Source organism: Macaca thibetana, chromosome 3 (genome assembly GCF_024542745.1).
Source record: "Macaca thibetana thibetana isolate TM-01 chromosome 3, ASM2454274v1, whole genome shotgun sequence".
Lineage (NCBI taxonomy): Eukaryota > Metazoa > Chordata > Mammalia > Primates > Cercopithecidae > Macaca > Macaca thibetana.
In genome coordinates this window covers 71870273-71894756 of record NC_065580.1, presented here as the reverse complement: position 1 = coordinate 71894756, position 24484 = coordinate 71870273, and the positions used below count along the sequence as shown (strand labels likewise).

The 24484-nt window shown below is 43.1% G+C and overlaps 2 protein-coding genes across 8 annotated transcripts in view; one reads left to right on the top strand and one right to left on the bottom strand.

Annotated features, from left to right (window-relative positions):
* GATAD1 (GATA zinc finger domain containing 1) overlaps positions 1–24484 on the bottom strand; it is a 38469-nt gene that overhangs the window by 7620 nt on the left and 6365 nt on the right. Inside the window, exons 4-8 of one of the 7 annotated variants that reach the window (XR_007724418.1) lie at positions 23541–23724; positions 20662–21863; positions 16877–16968; positions 15262–15334; positions 13103–13169 (exon numbers count right to left, since the gene is read on the bottom strand). Coding sequence is in view for 1 of the 7 variants with exons in the window: in XM_050785346.1 (XP_050641303.1) it covers positions 21673–21863; positions 23541–23724 (375 nt within the window). In the remaining 6 variants the exon portion in view is untranslated. Of the gene's footprint in view, positions 1–13102; positions 13170–15261; positions 15335–16876; positions 16969–19413; positions 21864–23540; positions 23725–24484 lie in introns of those variants that run through there. The other 6 variants (XR_007724421.1, XR_007724420.1, XR_007724417.1 and 3 more) reach the window with 6 other exon arrangements.
* On the top strand, positions 75–10527 carry ERVW-1 (endogenous retrovirus group W member 1, envelope). Its single transcript, XM_050785341.1, has 2 exons — positions 75–3589; positions 8210–10527. The coding sequence occupies exon 2, from the start codon at positions 8437–8439 to the stop codon at positions 9922–9924; it is 1488 nt and encodes a 495-aa protein (XP_050641298.1). The 5' UTR covers positions 75–3589; positions 8210–8436; the 3' UTR covers positions 9925–10527.

Genomic DNA, 24484 nt, shown 5'->3' with positions numbered 1-24484 from the left:
TCTGTTCTTTGTAGATCAAAAATTGTGAAATTTACACATAATTCAAATACATTTAATTATCTGCTCAACCAGAAATGAAATCATATCCCCCTAATATACTACATCCAGCTCCAAGCCCAAGATATTTAAATGACATCCATTCCTCTCCTAGTTCCAGTTATAATTTTATCTTGATATTCTCTCATATATGAACTAAATTATAAAGTTAGCCGCCATCAATACAATCTGTGTATCTAATATCTAACTATATAGTAATGGGGTAAGGGAACAGCAAAAAAGAGAACATTAATCAAAATATACAGATAAGCCTGGGCAACACAGTGAGACCCCATCTCTTAAAAAAAAAAATTAGCCATGCATGATGGTGTGCTTCTAGTCCCAGATACTTGGGAGGCTGAGGCAGGAGGATCACTTGATCCCAGGAGGTTCTGGTTCTAAACCAGCAAAGCTCAGAATCCCAGGGGATAGAAACAAAGACTTTGTGGATCACTAGGATAAAACTGAGAAGCACCATCCCCTAATGCACTTTGTTTCTCAGTTCTTTGATGACATCACTGAGCTGACATACCTGCCTTCTTTTCACCATAAAGTGAGTTTCATGATCAGAAGCAATGTCTATGGGATAGCATAACAATGTAAAAACCATTTAGTAAGTTCATGAAAGGTGGTGGTGGTAAAAGCTTGGAGAACATACAAAACAAATACAATTCCAAGGTGTGTCCCTTCCAGGAAGGACAAATTGCTACCTGCTCTGTGATAGAAGAGGATCAGATGTAATCAGCCTGCCATCAGACTTGGGCTGGTCTCTTCTGGGTGTGGGCTTGTCTGGTTGGTCACTGCTGCTGACAAGTAGGCTGTCAGTATAGCTGGGTTGTCATGTCAGCTGTGGTGAGGGGGAGGTCCACATTGTGGAGGCCACATCCCCGCAATCTTGGCCAATTTGACCATGAATCTTAAGCACTGGGGTGGCTGGAAAAGATGGCTGATTGACATCCATACAGAGGTCATCTTTTGACCACTTGATTAGTGTAAGCACTGAAGGCTTTTAACTGAGCATTCACACAGGACACAAATATTCTGATTCTTTGGGCCCATTCCAAGAACTCTGGGCATACTTTTCCTCCAGACCTCATACCCAGTTGTGTTCTTTCCAAATTTCTGGTCATCTGGTTACGTTATCAGCCACTATCTGTGAATCAGCCTAGATTTTTATATCAGACATTTCTACCTCCTGACAGAATGGAGGAGATATGTTACTTAACAATACTGTTCCCTTGGAAGATTTCCTATCTCCACTATTTGTAAGGGCTACTCCCTCAATGTAGCAGTAATGCTTTCATTCTGATGGGTAAGTCACAGTGGAATTCTGGGTCTTCAGGAATTAGTGTTAGTGCATCCCCTGTGACCTGCACGTATACATCCAGATGGCCTGAAGTAACTGAAGTAACAAAAGAAGGGAAAATGGCCTGTTCCTGCCTTAACTGATGACATTCTGCCATTGTGATTTGTTCCTGCCCAAACTTAACTGAGCAATTAACCTTGTGAAATTCCTTCTCCTGGCTCAAAACCTCCCCCACTGAGCACCTTGTCACCCGCGCCCCTGCCGGTAAGAGAAAACCCCCTTTGATTGTAATTTTCCACTACCCACCCAAATCCTATAAAATGGCCCCACACCTATCTCCCTTCACTGACTCCTTTTTCAGACTCAGCCCACCTGCACCCAGGTGAAATAAACAGCTTTGTTGCTCACACGAAGCCTGTTTGGTGGACTCTCTTCACACGGACGCGTGTGACATTTGGTGCCGAAACCCGGGACAGGAGAACTCCTTTGGGAGACCAGTCCCCTGTCCTTGCCCTCACTCTGTGAGGACATCCACCTATGACCTTGGGTCCTCAGACCAACCAGCCCAAGGAACATCTCACCAGTTTCAAATCAGGTAAGCAGTCTTTTCACTCTCTTCTCCAGCCTCTCTTGCTACCCTTCATCTCCCTGTCCTTCCAATTCCACTTCTTTTTCCTCTCTAGTAGAGACAAAGGAGACACATTTTATCCATGGACCCAAAACTCCAGCGCCGATCACAGACTCGGGAAGACAGTCTTCCCTTGGTATTTAATCACTGTGGGGATGCCTGCCTGATTATTCACCCACGCTCCACTGGTGTCTGATCACCGTGGGGATGCCTGCCTTGGTCACTCACCCACATTCCCTTGGTGGCAAATCAACTGCAGGGACGCCTGCTTTGGCTCCTCACCTACCCCCTTTTCCGTGTCTCTACCTTTCTCTAAACTTACCTCCTTCACTATGGGCAACCTTCCACCCTCCATTCCCCCTTCTTCACCCTTAACCTGTGTTCTTAAAAACCTAAAACCTCTTCAACTCACACCTGACCTAAAACCTAAATGCTTATTTTCTTCTGCAACACCACTTAGCCCCAATACAAACTTGATAATGGCTCTAAATGGCCAGAAAATGGTACTTTCAATTTCTCCATCCTACAAGATCTAGATAATTTTTATCAAAAAATGGGCAAATGGTCTGAGATGCCTGATGTCCAGGCATTCTTTTCCACGTTGGTCCCTCCCTAGTCTCTGCTCCCAATGCGACTCATCCCAAATCTTTCTTCTTTCTCTCCTGTCTGTTCCTTCAGTCTCCACCCCAAGCTCTGAGTCCTCTGAATCCTCCTTTTCTACAGACCCATCTGACCTCCTCCCCAGGCTGCTCCGAGCCAGGCTGAGCCACATCCCAATTCTTCCTCAGCCTTTGCTCCCCGACCCTATAATCCTTTTATCACCTCCCTTCCTCACACCCAGTCCGGCTTACAGTTTCGTTCCGTGATTAGCCCTCCCCCACCTGCCCAACAATTTCCTCTTAAAGAGGTGGCTGAAGCTGAAGGCATAGTCAAGGTTAATGCTCCTTTTTCTTTATCCGACCTCTCCCAAATCAGCATTTAGGCTCTTTTTCATCAAATATAAAAACCCAGCCCAGTTCATGGCCCTTTTGGCAACAACCCTTAGATGCTTTACAGCTGTAGACCCTGAAGGGTCAGAAGGCCGTCTTATTCTCAATATGCATTTTATTACCCAGTCTGCTCCCAACATTAAATAAAGCTCCAAAAATTAAATTCCGGCCCTCAAACCCCACAACAGGACTTAATTAACCTCACCTTCAAGGTGTACAATAATAGACTAAAGGCAGCCAAGTAGCAACGTATTTGAGATGCAATTCCTTGCCTCCACTGTGAGAGAAACCCCAGCCACGTCTCCAGCACACAAGAACTTAAAAATGCCTGAACCGCAGTGGCCAGGCATTCCTCCAGGACCACCTCCCCCAGGATCTTGCTTCAAGTGCTGGAAATCTGGCCACTGGGACAAGGAATGCCTGCAGCCTGGGATTCCTCCTAAGCCATGTCCCATCTGTGCAGGACCCCGCTAGAAATCAGATTGTACAACTCACCCAGCAGCCACTCCCAGAGTCCCTGGAACTCTGGGCCAAGGCTCTCTGACTCCTTCCCAGATCTTCTCGACTGAAGACTGATGCTGCCCGATTGCCTCAGAAGCCCCCCGGACAATCACGGACACCGAACTTCAGGTAACTCTCACAGTGGTGGGTAAGTCTATCCCCTGTTTAATCAAAACAGGGGCTACCCACTCCACATGACCTTCTTTTCAAGGGCCTGTTTCTCTTGTCCCCATAACTATTGTGGGTATTGATGGCCAAGCTTCAAAACCCCTTAAAACTCCCCCGCTCTGGTGCCAACTTGGACAACATTCTTTTATGCACTCTTTTTTAGTTATCCCCACCTGCCCAGTTCCCTTATTAGACCGAGACATTTTAATCAAATTATCTGCTTCCCTGACTATTCCTGGGCTACAGCCACATCTCATTGCTGCCCTTCTTCCCAACCCAAAGCCTCCTTCATACTTCCTCTCGTATCCCCCGACCTTAACCCACAAGTATGGGACACCTCCACTCCCTCCCTGGCAACCGATCACATTCCCATTACTATCCCATTAAAACCTAATCACCCTTACCCTGCTCAATGCCAGTATCCCATCCCACAACAGACTTTAAAGGGATTGAAGCCTGTTATCACTCGCCTGCTACAGCATGGGCTTCTAAAACCTATAAACTCTCCATACAATTCCCCCATTTTACCTGTCCAAAACCAGACAAGTCTTACAGGTTAGTTCAGGATCTGTACCTTATCAACAAATTGTTTTGCCTATCCACCCTGTGGTGCCCAACTCATACACTCTTTTGTCCTCGATGCCTTCCTCCACAACTCACTATTCCGTCCTTGATCTTAAAGATGCTTTTTTCACTATTCCCCTGCACCCTTCATCCCAGCCTCTCTTTGCTTTTACCTGGACTATCCCTGACACCCATGAGTCCCAGCAGCTTACCTGGGCTGTACTGCCACAAGGCTTCAGGGACAGCCCTCATTACTTCAGCCAAGCTTTCTCTCATGATTTACTTTCTTTCCACCCCTCTGCTTCTCACCTTATTCAATATATTGATGACCTACTTTGTAGCCCCTCCTTTAAATCTTCTCAACAAGACACCCTCCTGCTCCTTCAACATTTATTCTCCAAAGGATATTGGGTATCCCCCTCCAAAGCTCAAATTTCTTCTCCATCCGTTACCTATCTCGGCATAATTCTTCATGAAAACACACGTGCTCTCCCTGCCGATTGTGTCCAGCTGATCTCTCAAACCCCAACCCCTTCTATAAAAACAGCAACTCCTTTTGGGAGTGCGGTCTACAAGGACACTTGAAAAAAGATTGTCCAAGTAGAAATAAGCTGCCCCCTTGTCCATGCCCCTTATGTCAAGGGAATCACTGGAAGGCCCACTGCCCCCAGGGGATGAAGGTCCTCTGAGTCAGAAGCCACTAACCAGATGATCCAGCAGCAGGACTGAGAGTGACCGGGGCAAGCGCCAGCCCATGCCATCACCCTCACAGAGCCCCGGGTATGCTTGACCATTGAGGGCCAGAAGGTTAACTGTCTCCTGGACACTGGCATGGCCATCTCAGTCTTACTCTCCTGTCCCGGTCAACTGTCCTCCAGATCTGTCATTATCTGAGGGGTCCTAGGACAGCCAGTCACTAGATACTTCTCCCAGCCACTAAGTTGTGACTGGGGAGCTTTACTCTTTTCACATGCTTTTCTAATTATGCCTGAAAGCCCCACTCCCTTGTTAGGGACAGACATTCTAGCAAAAGCAGGGGCCATTATACACCTGAATATAGGAGAAGGAGCACCTGTTTGCTGTCCCCTGCTTGAGGAAGGAATTAATCCTGAAGTCTGCGCAACAGAAGGACAATATGGATGAGCAAAAAATGCCCATCCTGTTCAAGTTAAACTAAAGGATTCTGCCTCCTTTCCCTACCAAAGGCAGTACCCCCTCAGACCCAAGGCCCAACAAGGACTCCAGAAGATTGTTAAGGACCCAAAAGCCCAAGGCCTAGTAAAACCATGCAACAGCCCCTGCAATACTCCAATTTTAGGAGTACAGAAACCCAATGGACAGTGGAGGTTAGTGCAAGATCTCAGGATTATCAATGAGGCCGCTGTCCTTCTATACCCAGCTGTACCTAACCCTTATAATCTGCTTTCCCAAATCCCAGAGGAAGCAGAGTGGTTTACAGTTCTGGACCTTACGGATGCCTTTCTCTGCATCCCTGTACATCCTGTCTCTCAATTCTTGTTTGCTTTTGAAGATCCTTCAAACACAACATCTCAACTCACCTGGACTACTTTACCCCAAGGGTTCAGGGATAGCCCCCATCTATTTGGCCAGGCATTAGCCCAAGACTTGAGCCAGTTCTCATACCTGGACACTCTTGTCCTTCGGTACGTGGATGATTTACTTTTAGCTGCCCATTCAGAAACCTTGTGCCATCAAGCCACCCAAGCGCTCTTAAATTTAAATTTCCTCACTACCTGTGGTGACAAGGTTTCCAAACCAAAGGCTCAGCTCTGCTCACAGCAGGTTAAATACTTAGGGCTAAAATTATCCAAAGACACCAGGGCCCTCAGTGAGGAACGTATCCAGCCTATACTGGCTTATCCTCATCCCAAAACCCTAAAGCAACTAAGAGGGTTCCTTGGCATAACAGGTTTCTGCCGAACATGGATTCACGGGTACAGCGAAATAGCCAGACCATTATATACACTAATTAAGGAAACTCAGAGAGCCAATATCCTTTTAGTAAGATGGACACCTGAAGCAGAAGCGGCTTTCCAGGCCCTAACCCAAGCCCCCGTGTTAAGCTTGCCAACGGGGCAAGACTTTTCTTTATATGTCACAGAAAAAACAGCACTAGCTCTAGGAGTCCTTACACAGGTCCGAGGGACCAGCTTGCAACCCGTGGCATCCCTGAGTAAGGAAATTGATGTAGTGGCAAAGGGTCAGCCTCATTGTTTACGGGTAGTGGCAGCAATAGCCGTCTTAGTATCTATAGCGGTTAAAATAATACAGGGAAGAGATCTTACTGTGTGGACATCTCATGATGTGAATGGCATACTCACTGCTAAAGGAGACTTGTGGCTGTTAGACAACTGTTTACTTAAATATTAGGCTCTATTACTTGAAGGGCCAGTGCTGCGACTGCGCACTTGTGCAACTCTGAACCCAGTCACATTTCCTCCAGACAATGAAGAAAAGATAGAACATAACTGCCAACAAGTAATTGCTCAAACCTATGCTGCTCGAGGGGACCTTTTAGAGGTTCCCTTGACTGATCCCAACCTCAACTTCTATACTGATGGAAGTTCCTTTGTAGAAAAAGGACTTCAAAAAGTAGGGTATGCACTGGTCAGTGATAATGGAATACTTGAAAGTAATCCCCTCACTCCAGGAACTAGTGCTCAGCTGGCAGAACTAATAGCCCTCACTCAGGCACTAGAATTAGGAGAAGGAAGAAGGGTAAATATATATACAGACTCTAAATACGCTTATCTAGTCCTCCATGCCCATGCAGCAATACGGAGAGAAAGGGAAATCCTAACTTCCGAGGGAACACCTATCAAACATCAGGAAGCCATTAGGAAATTATTGTTGGCTGTATGAAAACCTAAAGAGGTGGCAGTCTTACACTGCCAGGGTCATCAGAAAGGAAAGGAAAGGGAAATAGAAGAGAAGCGCCAAGCAGGTATTAAAGCCAAAAGAGCCGCAAGGCAGGATCCTCTAATAGAAATGCTTATAGAAGGACCCCTAGTATAGGGTAATCCCCTCCGGGAAACCAAGCCCCAGTACTCACCAGGAGAAATAGAATGGGGAACCTCACGAGGACATAGTTTTCTCCCCTCAGGATGGCTAGCCACCGAAGAAGGGAAAATACTTTTGCCTGCAGCTAACCAATGGAAATTACTTAAAACCCTTCAACAAACCTTTTACTTAGGCATTGATAGCACCCATCAGATGGCCAAATCATTTTTTACTGGACCAGGCCTTTTCAAAACTATCAAGCAGATAGTCAGGGCCTGTGAAGTGTGCCAAAGAAATAATCCCCTGCCTTACTGCCAAGCTCCTTCAGGAGAACAAAGAACAGGCCATTACCCAGGAGAAGACTGGCAACTAGATTTTACCCACATGCCCAAATCTCAGGGATTTCAGTATCTACTAGTCTGGGTAGATACTTTGGTTGGGAAGAGGCCTTCCCCTGTAGGACAGAAAAGGCCCAAGAGATAATAAAGGCACTAGTTCATGAAATGATTCCCAGATTCGGACTTCCCCGTGGCTTACAGAGTGACAATAGCCCTGGTTTCAAGGCTACAGCAACCCAGGGAGTATCCTAGGCATTAGGTATACAATATCACTTACACTGTGCCTGGAGGCCACAGTCCTCAGGGAAGGTCGAGAAAATGAACGAAACACTCAAACGACATCTAAAAAAGCTAACCCAGGAAACTCACCTCGCATGGCCTTCTTTGTTGCCTATAGTCTTACTAAGAATCCGAAACTCTCCCCAAAAAGCAGGACTTAGCCCATACGACATGCTGTATGGACGGCCCTTCCTAACCAATGACCTTGTGCTTGACCGAGAAACGGCCAACTTAGTTGCAGACATCACTTCCTTAGCCAAATATCAACAAGTTCTTAAAACATTACAAGGAGCCTGTCCCTGAGAAGAGGGAAAGGAACTATTCCACCCTGGTGGTATGGTATTAGTCAAGTCCCCTCTCTCTAATTCCCCATCCCTAGATACATCCTGGGAAGGATCCTACCCAGTCATTTTATCTACCCCAACTGCGGTTAAAGTGGCTGGAGTTGAGTCATGGATACATCACACTCGAGTCAAACCCTGGATACAGCCAAAGGAACCTGAAAATCCAGGAGACAACGCTAGCTATTCCTGTGAACCTCTAGAGGATTTGCGCCTGCTCTTCAAATGACAACCAGGAGGAAAGTAACTAAAATCGTAAATCCCCATGGCCCTCCCTTATCACATTTTTCTCTTTACTGTTCTCTTACCCCCTTTCACTCTCACTGCACCCCCTCCATGCCACTGTACGACCAGTAGCTCCCCTTACCAAGAGTTTCTATGGAGAATGCAGCGTCCTGGAAATATTGATGCCCCATCGTATAGGAGTTTATCTAAGGGAACCCCCACCTTCACTGCCCACACCCATACTCCCCGCAACTGTTATAATGCTGCCACTCTTTGCATGCAATCAAATACTCACTATTGGACAGGAAAAATGATTAATCCTAGTTGTCCTGGAGGACTTGGAGCCACTGTCTGTTGGACTTACTTCACCCATACCAGTATGTCTGATGGGAGTGGAGTTCAAGATCAGGCAAGAGAGAAACACACAGAAGAAGTAATCTCCCAACTGACCCGGGTACATAGCACCTCTAGCCCCTACAGAGGACTAGATCTCTCAAAACTACATGAAACCCTCCGTATCCATACTCGCCTGGTAAGCCTATTTAATACCACCCTCCTTGGGCTCCATGAGGTCTCGGCCCAAAACCCTACTAACTGTTGGATGTGCCTCCCCCTGCACTTCAGGCCATACATTTCAATCCCTGTACCTGAACAATGGAACAACTTCAGCACAGAAATAAACACCACTTCTGTTTTAGTAGGACCTCTTGTTTCCAACCTGGAAATAACCCGTACCTCAAACCTCACCTGTGTAAATTTTAGCAGTACTATAGACACAACCAACTCCCAATGCATCAGGTGGGTAACTCCTCCCACACGAATAGTCTGCCTACCCTCAGGAATATTTTTTGTCTGTGGTACCTCAGCCTATCATTGTTTGAATGGCTCTTCAGAATCTATGTGCTTCCTCTCATTCTTAGTGCCACCTATGACCATCTACACTGAACAAGATTTATACAATTATGTCATACATAAGCCTCGCAACAAGAGAGTACCCATTCTTCCTTTTGTTATCAGAGCAGGAGTGCTAGGTGGACTAGGTACTGGCATTGGCAGTATCACAACCTCTACTCAGTTCTACTACAAACTATCTCAAGAACTAAATGGTGACATGGAACAGGTTGCCGACTCCCTGGTCACCTTGCAAGATCAACTTAACTCCCTAGCAGCAGTAGTCCTTCAAAATCAAAGAGCTTTAGACTTGCTAACTGCCGAAAGAGGGGGAACCTGTTTATTTTTAGGGGAAGAATGCTGTTATTATGTTAATCAATCTGGAATCATCAGTGAGAAAGTTAAAGAAATTAAAGATCGAATACAACGTAGAGCAAAGGAGCTTCAAAACACTGGACCCTGGGGCCTCCTCAATCAATGGATACCCCGGATTCTCCCCTTCTTAGGACTTCTAGCAGCTATAATATTGCTACTCCTCTTTGGACCCTGTATCTTTAACCTCCTTGTTAAGTTTGTCTCTTCTAGAATCAAAGCTATAAAACTACAAATGGAGCCCCAGATGCAGTCCATGACTTAAGTTCTACCGCAGACCCCTGGACCGGCCTGCTAGCCCATGATCCGATGTTAATGACATCAAAGGCACCCCTCCTGAGGAAATCTCAACTGCACAACCCCTACTACGCCCCAATTCAGCAGGAAGCAGTTAGAGCAGTCATCGACCAACCTCCCCAATAGCACTTAGGTTTTCCTGTTGAGAGGGGGCACTAAGAGACAGGACTAGCTGGATTTCCTAGGACAACTAAGAATCCCTAAGGCTAGCTGGGAAGGTGACCGCATCCACCTTTAAACAGGGGGCTTGCAACTTAGCTCACACCCGACCAATCAGAGAGCTCACTAAAATGCTGATTAGGCAAAAACAGAAGGTAAAGAAATAGCCAATCATCTATTGCCTGAGAGCACAGCGGGAGGGACAAGGATCGGGATATAAACCCAGGCATTCCAGCTGGCAACAGCAACCCCCTTTGGGTCCCCTCCCTTTGTATGGGAGCTCTGTTTTCACTCTATTTCACTCTATTAAATCTTGCAACTACACTCTTCTGGTCCGTGTTTGTTACAGCTCAAGCTGAGCTTTCCCTCGCTGTCCACCACTGCTGTTTGCTGCCATCGCAGACCCGCTGACTCCCATCCCTCTCCCTTACAATAGTAAGCAATTAATTTGGATTTGCGAATTGATCAGTCCAAAGTGGCTGCCAGTTTGAAAATCTCAGGAAGGTACCATATATACTAAGAGAAGCCCTGACATGAGGGCCTAAGCCAAAAGTTGGCCCACATCCTTCCTCTTCCAAATTTAGGATGGGCACTGTAAGGATAAATATGAATTCAAAAGAATAAGTTTAATTCCACCTGTTGAAAATAAGGCAAGAAATTTTTCTCCCCTCCCTTTATGTCAGGTTATTACTTAAGAAAACTTGTATGTACTTTCTCAGTCTCTTTGAGATACATACATATATATATATATAAAATATATATATATATATATATATACACACACACATTTTTTTTTTTTTTTTTGAGACGGAGTTTTGCTCTTGTTTCCCAGGCTGGAATGCAGTGGTGCAATCTCGGCTCACTGCAACCTCCGCCTCCAGATTCAAGTGATTCTCCTGCCTCAGACGCCCCAGTAGCTAGGATTACAGATGCGTGTCACCATGCCTGGCTAATTTTTTGTATTTTTAGTAGAGATGGGTTTCACCATGTTGGCCAGGCTGGTTTCCAACTCCTGACCTCAGGTGATCCACCCGCCTCGGCCTCCCAAAGTGCTGGGATTACAGGTGTGAGCCACTATGCCCAGCCTGAAAATATATATATACTGAATCAGCCTTTTGTCAGCTTTATGACCAAGGAATGTCTTTCTCAAGGACCTGGGAAATGTAAACATCACCAGATAGCATACCTATCTTCCAGTTTCTGTGGGAGGGTAACAACCTAATCTTAACGAGTGACTTGCACCAAGCTGTAAAAGTAACTCCTGTTTCCACACTCCCCCAGCCCCAAAAAGTTGATTATCTTAGATAACACAAGTGGTCACATCAATTGTCAGGTAAAGTTAGGATGAACTGTGTGACCAATGGTGCTGTCAAATTCTCTTAGTTGAAGACTATTTATCTTGAAAACATACATGTAATGAATGGGCTGTACCTGCTTGGCTGTATAAAAGGGTGAAATTTCCTTCTGTCTTTATGATCTCTTAGCAAAGTGCCTGTGATGTGCATCACATTCTCATTTAATGTTTATTCATTAATAAAGCTTTTCTTTCTCTACTGCCTTCATGGAGAGGATTTCTGGGTTGAGAGAAGACTTTGTTTTTTAAAGTACATTTCCCCAGTAGCACCTTCACCCTTTATTCTAAAACGGCTGGCTGGGTGTGGTGGCTCACGCCTGTAATCACAACCCTTTGGGAGGCCAAGGTGGGAGGACTGTTTGAGGCCAGGAGTTTGAGAACTAGCCTAAGCAATATAGTGAGACCCCGTCTCTTAAAAAAAAAAAAAAAAAAAAAAAAAAAGCTGGGCATGGTAGTGCACAACTGTGGTCCCAGCTACTCAGGAGGCTGAGGCAGGAGAATCACTTGAACCTGGGCAGCTAAGGTTGCAGTGAGCAGTGATCACACCACTGCATTCCAGCCTAGGTGACAGTGCAAGAACCTGTTTAAAAAAATAATAAAATTGCTGTCTTTTTCACTCACACCTTCACTATTCATGGGGAGAAGTGTGTAAGGTATAACAGTCTTTTTGTAATAAACCTCCCCACTTCCACTTAGCTTCTGCTAACCAGGTGGCACATCGAAGTTAAGAGTAATTAGAAGTAGAGATGATGTTATGAGAAGTTGAGGTTAAGATTGTAGCTCTTCTTTTTTTTTTTTTTTGAGACCGAGTCTCACTCTGTCGCCCAGGCTTGAGTACAATGGCGCGATCTTGGCTCACTGCAACCTCTGCTGTCCAGGTTCAAGCGATTCTCCTGCCTCAGTCTCCTGAGTAGCTGCGATTACAGGGACGTGCCACCATGCCAGGCTAATTTCTGTATTTTGAGTAGAGACGAGGTTTCACCACGTTGACCAGGCTGGTCCTGAACTTCAGTCCTCAGGTGATCTGCCCGCCTCTGCCTCCCAAAATGCTGGGATGACAGGCGTGAGCCACTATGCCTGGTAGATTGTAGCTTTTTTGTTTATAATTGGGTAATTACTTCATGCCAGTCTGTCATGTTTAATAAATAACACAGGTTAGTGATTGGCTTTTTTTTTTTTTTTTTTTTTTTGAGATGGAGTTTCCCTCTTGTCACATAGGTTAGAGTGCAATGGTGTGATCTTGGCTTACTGCAGCCTCCACCTCCCAAGTTCAAGTGATTCTCCTGCCTCAGTCTCCGGAGTAGCTGGGATTACAGGGGCCTGCCACCACACTCAGCTAATTTTTGTATTTTTAGCAGGGACGGGGTTTCACCATGTTGGTCAGGCTGGTTTTGAACTCCTGACCTCAGGTGATCCACCTGCCTCAGCGTCCCAAAGTGCTGGGATTACAGGCGTGAGCCACTGTACCCAGCCTCTTCTTCAACAGAAAAGAAAGAAAATGAAACTATGTAAGTTCAGCTATGTGCAGGGATGCTTTAGAAATAACATTTAGATTTTTAATTTGTATTAGATTCTTTGGACCTGGTACTGTATTTCTCACAGTAGCATTTACCCAATTTCTTTTGGATCTTACGTATGGCAGTTCAGCAGTGACATTTCCATGGTATTTTCTTAACTTCTTTAGGCCTCATATTTCCTATCTGTAGAATGAGATAGTTAGATTAGATGGTCTCTAAATCCGTATGTCTACAAAGAATATGAATCTTTGAAAAATTGTTTTCTTCATCTGGATCACAAGCCACTATCAATCTATGAGAATCTGCACTGGAGTTGAAGAAACTAGCTTTATTCACGAAATCAAATTTCATTTGCCTAGAAATGTTCAGCTTACAATATCTGACATGAACTCTTTGGAAGCTCCTCTATTGCATTATTCTGATGCTTAGAGCATCAACATGCTGGGACACTTCCTTGCCTAACCCCTGTGCCCAGGGGCCCTGCCTGAGGACGCTGGCAGGATTCTCTAGCTTGCTCTGAAAAACAATGCCTTTGCTGTAGCCACTCTTCTGGTTGTCCTTTTATAGCCCGTCCCCATTTCAGTGATTCCCCTGCAAGCTGAAGCATGCAGCAATTAGAGCAGTTTTTCTATTCTTTTTCATTCCCAAGGCCCTTTCCTGGACTTTCATAATGCAAGACACAAGGACAGACAATTATTATTTCTAGGCTTCGGATATCTTTGCAGAGGACCAGAGTTGAGAAAGGGAGCCTTGACTGTGGTAGGCCTGAATGTGTTCTAATTTTGGACATGACCTCAGAGTGAGCACTGAGGCTGGCCCACAGGCCAGAGACCCACAAACAACATGGCTGCCCGTCTTGCCCACCTGCCTCACACAGTTTGTCCCATAAAAGCATTAAATTAGGAGACAGAAACCAATGGTGCAAAGTTTTGTTACTGCATTGCACATCTTCTGAGTTCTCAAATCCATATTCTCAATTATCTAATGGATACTCAAGTCCAGGAGATGCCTCACAGTCCTCACATTACAAAACAGAACAAACACCTCACATCACCTGCAAATCTCAACCTGGCCTTGTTTACTCACTGGGAGATTTTTAAATCTTAAGAATCAAGTAGGATCTTTGCTCATGTATTTTGTAAGATTTTTTCACCTACCACAAAGTTGTACTCACGTCTTCCTTAATTCATCCTTCTCTCTCAGTCTCTATTTACAACTGCTTATTAAATTCTGTTGACTTTATCTCCTATATATCTATTTTTTTAAGATTATGGTAAAATATGCATAACAAAACTTACAATTTTAACCTTTTTTTTGAGACGAAGTCTCACTCTGCCACCCAGGCTGGAGTACAGTGGCGTAATCTCAACTCACTGCAACCTCTGCCTCCTGGGTTCAAGCAATTCCCAGGCCTCATCCTCCCGGCAGCTGGGACTACAGTCACCCACCACCACACTCAACTAATTTTTGTATTTTTACTAGAGATGGGGTTTTGCCATGTTGGCCAGGCTGGTCTTTTTAACTCCTGACCTCAACTGATCCACTTGCCTTGGCCTCCCAAAGAGCTGGGATTACAGGCGTGAGCCACCACACCCAGGCATTAACCTTTTTTTTGTTTTGTTTTTGAGACGGATTCTCATTCTGTTGCCCAGGCTGGAGCGCAGTGGCGCGATCTCAGCTCACTGCAAGCTCTGCCTCCCGGGTTCATACCATTCTCCTGCCTCAGCCTCCCGAGTAGCTGGGACTACAGGCACCCGCCACCACACCCAGCTATTTTTTTTTTTTTTTTTTTTTTTTTTTTTTTTTGTATTTTTTAGTAGAGACAGGGTTTCACTGTGTTAGCCAGAATGGTCTCAATCTCCTGACCTCATGATCTGCCCGCCTTGACCTCCCAAAGTTCTGGGATTACAGGCGTGAGCCACTGCGTCAGGCCAGCATTAACCATTTTTAAGTGTACAATTTAGTGTCATTAAGTACATTCATCATGTTGACTACTCTCACTACCCATTTCCAGGATTTTTTCAAAATCACTCCAAACAGAAACTTTGTACCCACAACACCCCTCTTCCCCCAACCCTGGTAACCTCTAATGTTCTGTCGCTATGACATAATTTGCCTATTCTAGGTAACTAACTCATATAAGTGGAATTATATAATATTTGTCTTTTTAAGTTTGGCTTATTTCCCTTAGCATGTTTTCAAGGTTCACCCTTATAGAATGTATCAGAATTTCATTCCTTCTATGGCTGAATAATATCCCACTGCATGACCTCACCACGTTTTGATCATCCACTCGTCTGCTGATGGGTCCTTGTGTTGTTTCTATCCATCTCTGTCAGCTCGGGCTGCTGTGACAAAATACCGTAGCCTGAGTGGTTTAAACAACACACATTCATTTCTCACAGTTCTAGATGCTGAGAACCCAAAACCAAGGTGCTGGCAGATTTGAGTTCTGGTGAGGGCTCTCTTCCTAGCTGTGGCCACCTTCTGGCTATCTTCTTACATAGTGAGGAGAGAAAGGAAGGCTTTGGTCTGTTTTCCTCTTCCTAACAGGACACTAATTCCACTATGGGGGCTCCACCCTCATGACTTCATCGAAATCTGATTATCTCCCAAACGCCCTACTCCCCTAATACCATTGCCTTGGGGGCCAGGGATTTAACATATGAACTTGGGGCATGATGATCAGGCACACATTCAGCCTGTAACACCATTTAGATTACCATCTTTGGACCTAAATAAATATTTTAAAGTTGTATTTTTTTCTGATTATATAAGTAACGGATGCTAGTAATACAAACTTCAAAATTTTTAAAAGCATAAAGAATATTAAAATGACTATAATTCCAACTATGCTTGTTGTTGATTTTGTTTGTTCCAGTTTTCTTTATATGCATATATATGCATGTGTATATGTGAGTGTGTGTTTTTTTTTTTACAAAATCAGAATCATTATGTAGTTGTGTCCAGGTTTTACACTAACCATTTTATAAACTTTTTTTGCATTATTAAAAATTATTTGTAAATGGTATTTCTGATGACTGCACAAAATTCTATTAGAAAAATATCAAAATTCATTTTCCTATTGTTGGACCTTTAGATTGTTTCTGGTTTCTCACAACTTTAAATACTGGAAACAACCTCTTTCTATACTCATTTTTTGGTCCACATTTTAAATCCTCTTAGCATGGATTCTTAGAAATGAAATTACTAGATCAAGAAGTATAAATACTTTTAAGAGTATTGATACATATTGCTATTCTAAAAAGCTATGTTAATTTACATGGGCCACCAGCTGGATAGGGTGTCCCTCTGTGCCTCTGAGATGGTCCCTAGTGGTCTCTGCCCTTGGAGTTCACACCCTTGTGTGGTCCTGTGCTCACACCGTACCAGGGTTGGTCTGTGTGACCCAACAGCATATGGCAGAAGTGCTGGTATGTCCCTTCTTTCAGATTAGGTTATAGAAAAGATGGTGGCTTCCATCTTGGGTACAACTGCACTTGCATCTTTCTGTCACGAATCATTTGCTGTGAGCAAACCTGTGGAGGCCCATAGAGAGGAATGGAAGCTTCCTGCCAACAGCCACCATGTGGGAGCTGTTTCTCCCGTTTTACTCTTTGCTTTTCAATTTAGTATATAAACTTTAAAATAATGCAATCTATCTTTCTCTATGTGATCTCTTCATTACTTTTTAAACAATGTATCAAAATACTACATATTCATAGCAAAAAGAAGATAGCCAAATAATTCTAAATAGTTTATAATGAGAAACAGTAGTTCCTTGCCTTTTCTTTCAGAGTCTCAGCAACTGTTATCAGCCAGAATTTGATTAGAGAAACAGAACCACTTAGGAGCAATACAGAATAAGGAATCTGTAAAGGCAACTTTACCTTATACAATTGTGGGAGCTTGCTGAACGTTCTGTGCAAAGCTGTTGCTTCTGTGTTTGGTGTCGGGGCCTTAAGTCAGCAGGGCAGGCAGTCTGGAAGGGAAGACAGATTTCAAGTGGAGGACAGGAAAGAAAAACTTGAAGCTACATTAGTCTCTTACCCTCGCCAAACCTCCAATTCAGATGACACAGGCACTAGGCAGAAGACGCTGGTGACCTTTACCACACAGCTAAGCATGCGCCTGGCCCAGGAGTGGCTGAAGCTGAAGGAAGTCACTCCCGAGTTCTTTCCTAGAATCATGATGTGAATATAGGAAAATAACGAAATCACTGACTTTATTTCCTCAGCTGGCCATTCATCTCCCTTTCAAGGGTTTAAAAACTACTATTTATAAAATATTCCAGATATGTATAGACTAAAAGCCAGTGGTTGTTTACCACCAGTTGGGCAGTATGCAAACAAACGTGTGTGTGTGTGTGCTTATTGTAAAAAATTTGGAAAATACTGCATGTTAGAGAAAATTTGGAAAATACTGCAAAGTATAAAGCTGAAAAGAGTAGCTGCAGAAAACCTCTGTTGACATGTTAAAATTCTGGAGGCATTTCTGTCTTTGTTTTGTTTTGAGACAAGGTCTCACTTCTATCACCCAAGCTGGAGTGGTGGCATGATCATGGGTCACTGCAGCTCAAGTGATCCTCCACCTCAGTCTCCTAAAGTGCTGGGATTACAGGCATGAGCTACTGTGCCTGGGCTCCTTCCATCTTTTATAAAAGATGCTTCTTGTTTGCAGAATTGCTGTCATACAGTTCTACATTCTGTCTTTTTTTCTCTTATTTATTGTGAACCTTTCTGTTATTACTAGCAATCTTCCTCGTGGGTCACCATTAAGATGTGTTTAAATAAATTACCACGCATTTGTGCATCTGACCCAATAATTAATGGCCCACCTCTTGTGGGTCATTTGGGTTCCTTCTCCTTGGCACAGACCTTCTCCTGGCTTATGTTTCTTGGGTGTAGGAGGTACACCCTCCTACCAAAGGTATGGCTCACACACTTGGTATGAAGTAAACAGCACAGTTCTTCAAACATGTCCAGGGCAGCCAGACAAAATCCACAAAAATGCCTCTCCCTTTTCTGGGCATGACAGAAACTTCATTCTAAGCTTGTGCATTGTTTATATGTAGACACAACACACATGCATGTGTATAAAGCAAATAAATACATTTCCCTCTATTGTTCATTTGATTTCACCTACTTATGACTGAAATGGAAAACTTACTAGGCCTGGAAAAGTCTTTCACAGCCGGGAACTGGAATGGTTTGGGATAATTTCTTTCAAATGCTCATGTTAAGCTTTATTTGTCTTAAGAGAACTATTTAAAACTCATCTTAAAAACAATCTAATACTAACCCAGAATATAACAATCTAAGTTTTACTTGACTATTCACAATTTAAAAGTTTCAGCCAAAGTTAATATGAATTAATAACTAAAATACCAACAAGCATTTTAGTTAACAGTATCTAATTCAGACCCTACACTCAGCATCTCCCATAAGCAAGAACCTGGGTTAGGTTATGTGGAAGTTAGAGATGAGTAAATAAAACACAGCATCCCTGCCCTACAAGGAACAAAGGGATAGGAATGATGATGGAAGTAGAAACTTAAATGTGATGACAATAGGATAGAGATTGATTTCAAAAAGCCATGGGAATCTGACAAGGTCTCAAAGAAAGAATCTGAAGGCATTAAGAAAGGTCTTTGGAAGGTAGAATTGGACAGAACAGTACGAACAAGGGCTCAGAGCCAGAAAAATTAGGCGGGTATACGGGGGAAACATTTTAGTGGTAATGAGGAGACAGGGCTGGGAACACAGACCAGGGCCATATCAGGTTTGGCCTCAGCAGAGAAATGTAAGCAATGGGAACCATCGCACTGGGTGAAATTCCATCTTTATTTTAAAAGATGGTACACAACCATCTACCAATTTATAAACAGATGGTCAATTTATAGATTTTTAAAAGTCTACATTTTAATATTTTACATTGTGTTCATTTTATTAGCCATTTCTGGATTTTCCCAAAATCTATTACTTATTAATGATGAATCTATCTACTCCAAATTCTTTTTTTTTTTTAGATGGATTCATGCCCTGTCACCCAGGCTGGAGTGCAGTGGCACGATCTCAGCTCACTGCAGCCTCTGCCTCCCGAGTTCCAGTGATTCTCCTGCCTCAGTCTCCCGAGTAGACTAGCTGGAATTATAGGTGCACGCCACCATGCCTGGCTAATTTTTGTATTCTTAGTAGAGACGGGGTTTCACCATGTTGACCAGGCTGGTCTCAAGCTCCTGACCTCAGGCGATCCTCCTGCCTTGGCCTTCCAAAGTGCTGGGATTACAAGCGTGAGCCACTGCACCTGGTCTCTACTCCAAATTCTAAGTACTATACTGTTTTGGTTTTAAATACCATTTTTGGTTAAATAGCCCCATTTAAATTGTTTAAATGAAATAAATACATCCAAAGTAAATAAATACATTGTGAAAAATACATTTTAATCCAAAATTTTTGAATATTAGCACTTAGAAAGTCATTTACAATCAATTTTACTATAACCTTTGTGAATAAAGAGATCATTATGTATGTGTAGCTACCTACAGTTGTTTCTTTCCAACTCACAAACCATAACTATGTGGGAAAAGGGTAAGAGTTAAAGCCACTGCAGTTCAAAATCATTACAATCAACTTAGATTCTGCAAATTTTCCCAGGGTTGAAAAATGCTGGTTAAATCAGGACAGAAGTGGAGGCAAGTAAGTGCACCTACTCCTCCATTTTACATGTTGCTCCCTTACTTAACTGGCAAAGACCTGCACCTGAATTCTAGACAATTTCATATACAACAGGCTTCTTATTACGGGTCCACAGCAGATGGTTTAGGGTAGACGTTTTAAAGATATCAATGCTAATGGCCTACCAGTGACTTTCATGACTTCCCAATCTTCATTTTAATGGTAGTCAAGAAACTATCAAGCGGGATGCCTGATCTCAACATGTTTCCTCTGTGGCTTTGGTGAAGCTGACTATCTGCAGTATAAAATCTTATGGTTTGATTGGAAGTCTGGTTTTTGACTAGAAACAGTAAAGAGCAGCTTTATTAAGATCAATGGAATGGTTCTGACTGCCTGTTTGCTACAGAAGGATTAAATGAAAGTTTTTCTTTCTTTTTTTTTTTTTTGGAGACAGAGTCTTGCGCTATCACACAGGCTGGAGTGCAGTGGTGCAATCTTGGCTTACCGCAACCTCCACCTCCCGAGTTCAAGCAATTCTCCTGCCTCAGCCTCCCGAGTAGATGGGATTACAGGCCTGCACCATAACACTCAACTAATTTTTCTATTTTTAGTAGACACAGGGTTTCATCATGTTGGCCGGGTTGGTCCTGAACTCCTGACCTCAAGTGATCCATCCACTCAGGCCTCCCAAAGTGCTGGGATTACAGGTGTGAGCCACTGCGCCTGGCCTAGATGAAAGTTTTTAAAAGCCTGGGCTAGTAAAATCATCCACCAATCACTTTTCTTATGGTTAAAGCAGGCAAAAAGCTGTCACAGCATTTTTGAGATGAGAACATAAGGCTTGTGTGGCTTTATGATAGATACTGTTAGTCATTTTATTTGATTAAGCCCTTGGTCAGTCATCTATACCTTAATTAATATTTTGTTCTTATAGAAAAATATAAAATGTCCATTTTATGAGTTTCTAGAAATAAATAATGGAGAAAAATAGATACTACCTGTTCCTAATGGTCTCTCTGGAAATTACAGCTTTTGCCTAGGAAGATACACATATAGAATATCATTTAAGTTCAAAACATATTTCATTACATTCTATCCCTTTTAATTTTTTGTTTTTTTGAGATGGAGTCTTGCTCTGTCACCCAGGCTGGAGTGCAGTGGCACCATCTCAGCTCATTGCAACCTCCACCTCCTGGGTTCAACCAAGTCTCCTGCCTCAGCCTCCTGAGTAGCTGGGACTACAGGTGTGCACCACCATGCCTGGCTAATTTTTATATTTTTAGTAGAGACAGGGTTTCACCATGCTGGCCAGGTTGGTCTTGAACTCCCAACCTCAGGCGATCCGTCTGCCTCAGCCTCCCAAAGTGCTGGGATTAAAGGCGTGAGCCACTGTGCCCAGCCATTTTATTTTTTTCCAAGACAGAGTCTCACTCTGTTGCCCAGGCTGGAGCACAGCAGCACAATCTTGGCTCATTGCAACCTCCGCCTCCTGGGTTTAGGTGATTCTCCTGCCTCAGCCTCCCAAAGATCTGGGATTACAGGCAAATGTCACCATACCTGGCTAATTTTTCTATTTTTAGTAGAGACGGGGTTTCGCCATGTTGGCCAGGCTGGTCTCGAACTCCTGACCTCAGGCAATCCACTTCCCGACCTCAGGTGATCTGCCTGCCTCAGCATCCCAAAGTGCTGGGATTACAGGCATAAGCCACTGTGCCTGGCCCTAACCCTTTTAATTTTCTAAGTAACCAGTAATAAATGATCTAATGATTACTAGGTAGTAGAAAAAAACTTTTGAGTCATTTTTCCAGCTAAGAATTTCATTTAAAGATACCTATGACATATCCTGTGGTACTAAGAAGATCAGAGAACTGGAAATCCAGTTTTTTTGTGATATTTTTAAGAGACAGAGTCTCACTCCATTGCCCAGCCTGGAGAGCAGTGGTGCAATAGCTGGGACTACAGGCGTGAGCCACCACACCAGGCCTGGAAATCCAGTTTTAATTTGTGAACTACAAATGGTTGGCAACTGTTTCCTTAATTGTTATTGCAGGAGTAGGCCCAACATGAGTCCATATGTAGCCCTTCTCTGGTCTGGTGGGAACTGTGGGAAATGGTGATGACCGTGACTTGAAATACTCAGAAGGTGCATGACAAACAAATTCCAAGTATTCCATCTTCCTTGGAAGATCTTCCTCTGGCCCTGGAAGGCAGCCAAGGGAAAGGTTAAATACATTTTTGACCATATACATCATTTTCATAAGATGTTAAAATTTCTAGACACTGGGAGAGACCACTCTGGGAGCAACCTGGCATTAGCCCTTGAAACATGCAGTACTTTGAAATTATTCTTAATCATTTTTTCTTCTTTAATGGCTTAAAGAATACAGAATTCTCCCAAAAACAGTGATTGAACACTTGCATCATGTTTATTTTATACCCACACTGTTGTAAGTTTACACATATCAATACCTTCATTCCTCACAGCAACCTTCTGAGGTAGGCATTATTATTATTCCCATTTTACATATGAGGAAAGTGAGGCAAGAGAAACTAAGAAATTTGCCAAAGTCACATGGCTGGTAAATGGCGGGCTATGAACCCAGACACTCTGGCTCCAGAACTGGTGTTCTGACCTCACGCCATGCTGCCTCACTGTAGGACAAGGATGCATATCAGAATCTGGGGATTAGAAAGAGGAGGCAGTAGAGGAATCCCGAAGGTGATTCTGATACATCACTGCCTCTGCTGGGATCCTGACCCATAGATACGGTAAATAAAAGTTCTATGTACTTATAAGCAGAAGGCTAGAACTGTTTGGTAATGTATCAAACTTGACATGTAGGTGAGAATAACAGTGGTATATTATTTGTCCCTGGAGTTCTCTTCAAAAAAAATTTATGCTTGTCCTCAGGATGCAAAAGTAATGATGCATGCTCATTGCAGAAAGATTAAAAAGTCTGAAGTAACTTTAAAAATCTGAAAACTTTTAAAATTGTATTAATCAGTAAATTCTTGTGAGTCTATGTCAAAACTGTTTTGGCAGCTTTGAAATTAACAAAAGTACAGCAGCTGCCATTTCAACTACCAGCCTTTATATTATAAAGGCCTAAGATGACATGTGTAGCATGCAGAGGTACGCATACTGAGAACTTGCAAGTATGGGATAACTGGGATAGTTCTTTTCTAAATTATTTTTGAACAGGTTTGTATAAATAAGTAACCTAAATAACCAAGTTCCTGAGCAATAAATTCTTGTAGTACAGTTTAACCCTGGGTCACTCTAAAAAAAACCTTATCCGTATCACTTCTTAGTAGATGCACATTGCTCTAACTCAAAATAACTGATAGCACTCAAACTCCAGCTACATAAAATGCCTCATATTTTCTATAAAGCTCTAATTTTTTTGTACTTAATTATACTCATGCTTTTTTTCTTATGGACTGAACTGCATCCCCCCCATCCTCTAAATTCGTATGTTGAAGCCCTAATCCCCATGTGATGGTACTTGGAGATCAGACCTTTAGGGAGGCAATTAAGGTTAAATGAAACCATAAGGGTGGGGCCCTCATCTGACAGAAATGGTGTCCTTATAAGAAGAGACACCAAAGAGCTCTCTCTCCATTAAAGGCCATGTGAGGACACAGCAAGAAGGTGGCTATTTACAAGACAGGAAGAAAAGCCTCCCCAGAAATCCATGTTACCAGAACTTTGATGTTGGACTTCAGCCTCCAAAACTGTGAGAAAGTGACTTTCTGGTGTTTAAGCCACTCAGTCTGTGATATTTTGTCCTGACAGCCCAAGCTGACTAACACACTTTTTTACATAATATTGGAGAGTTAACTAAGTTAAAGAACCTGTGCCATTTGTCAAACTTGCCTATGATATAGGAGGCGGGATCAAATTGGTCTCTGGGGCTAGAGAGGGTAGGAATGAGCCACGTCAGTGCTGCACTCTTCTCGCAATACTGGTCCTGGATAAAACCTCTGATTTGAGCGTAGTAGGGCTTTCCATCTTGTTCATCAATCACAGAAACAACATCACCAATTTGGTAATATACTCCCTGGGTGAAAGAGAAGATAATCCCACATTGAAAATAAAAATAGAACACCACAGCTATGAATGAACCTTAATAGGTAAGCAAGTTTTCAAAGTGGTCAATAAAAGGTGTTCAAGATAGTCTAATGTATCAATCAATGTTTATATGTTTGGTGCCAATTGTAAAGTTGTTTCACTTTTGAATGAAAATTATACATACACATTCGAGGGTGCATATATGACAGCTGACATCTGGAGAAAACATTTATTCATAAAGTACTTTGATTTTATATTGCTATAATACTATCCCTACTTTTTAAAAAATAGATTTTATTTTTTAAGAGGTTTTAAGTTTACAGTAAAATTGAGCAGAAGTAGAGAGATTTCCCATAGACTCCCTGCCCCCACACATGCACATCCTCCCCTATTATCAATAACCCCACCCACCACTGGAGTGGTACACTTGTTACACAGATGAACCTACACTGACACAGCACCATCAAAGACCAGAGTTCACATTAGGGTTCACTCTTGGTGCTGTGTATTCTATGGGGTTGGGCAAATGAATAATGACATGTACCCACCATTACAGTATCATACAAAGACAGTATTAATAGTTTCACTACCCTAAAAATCCTCTGTGCTCCGTACTGTCCCTACTTTGTTCGCCACAGTCATGAAGTGGTAGTAAGGTTAAACGGCTTGCTGAAAGTCATACAGACTGCAGCCAAAGCTCCTACATCAGCTCAGTAGTCTTTCTCTGTACTGTGTTGAAAATCAATGCT

What these genes read in the sequence shown, in the direction of transcription:
- ERVW-1 (XM_050785341.1), top strand. Translation starts at nt 8,437, where the DNA reads ATGGCCCTCCCTTATCACATTTTTCTCTTTACTGTTCTCTTACCCCCT.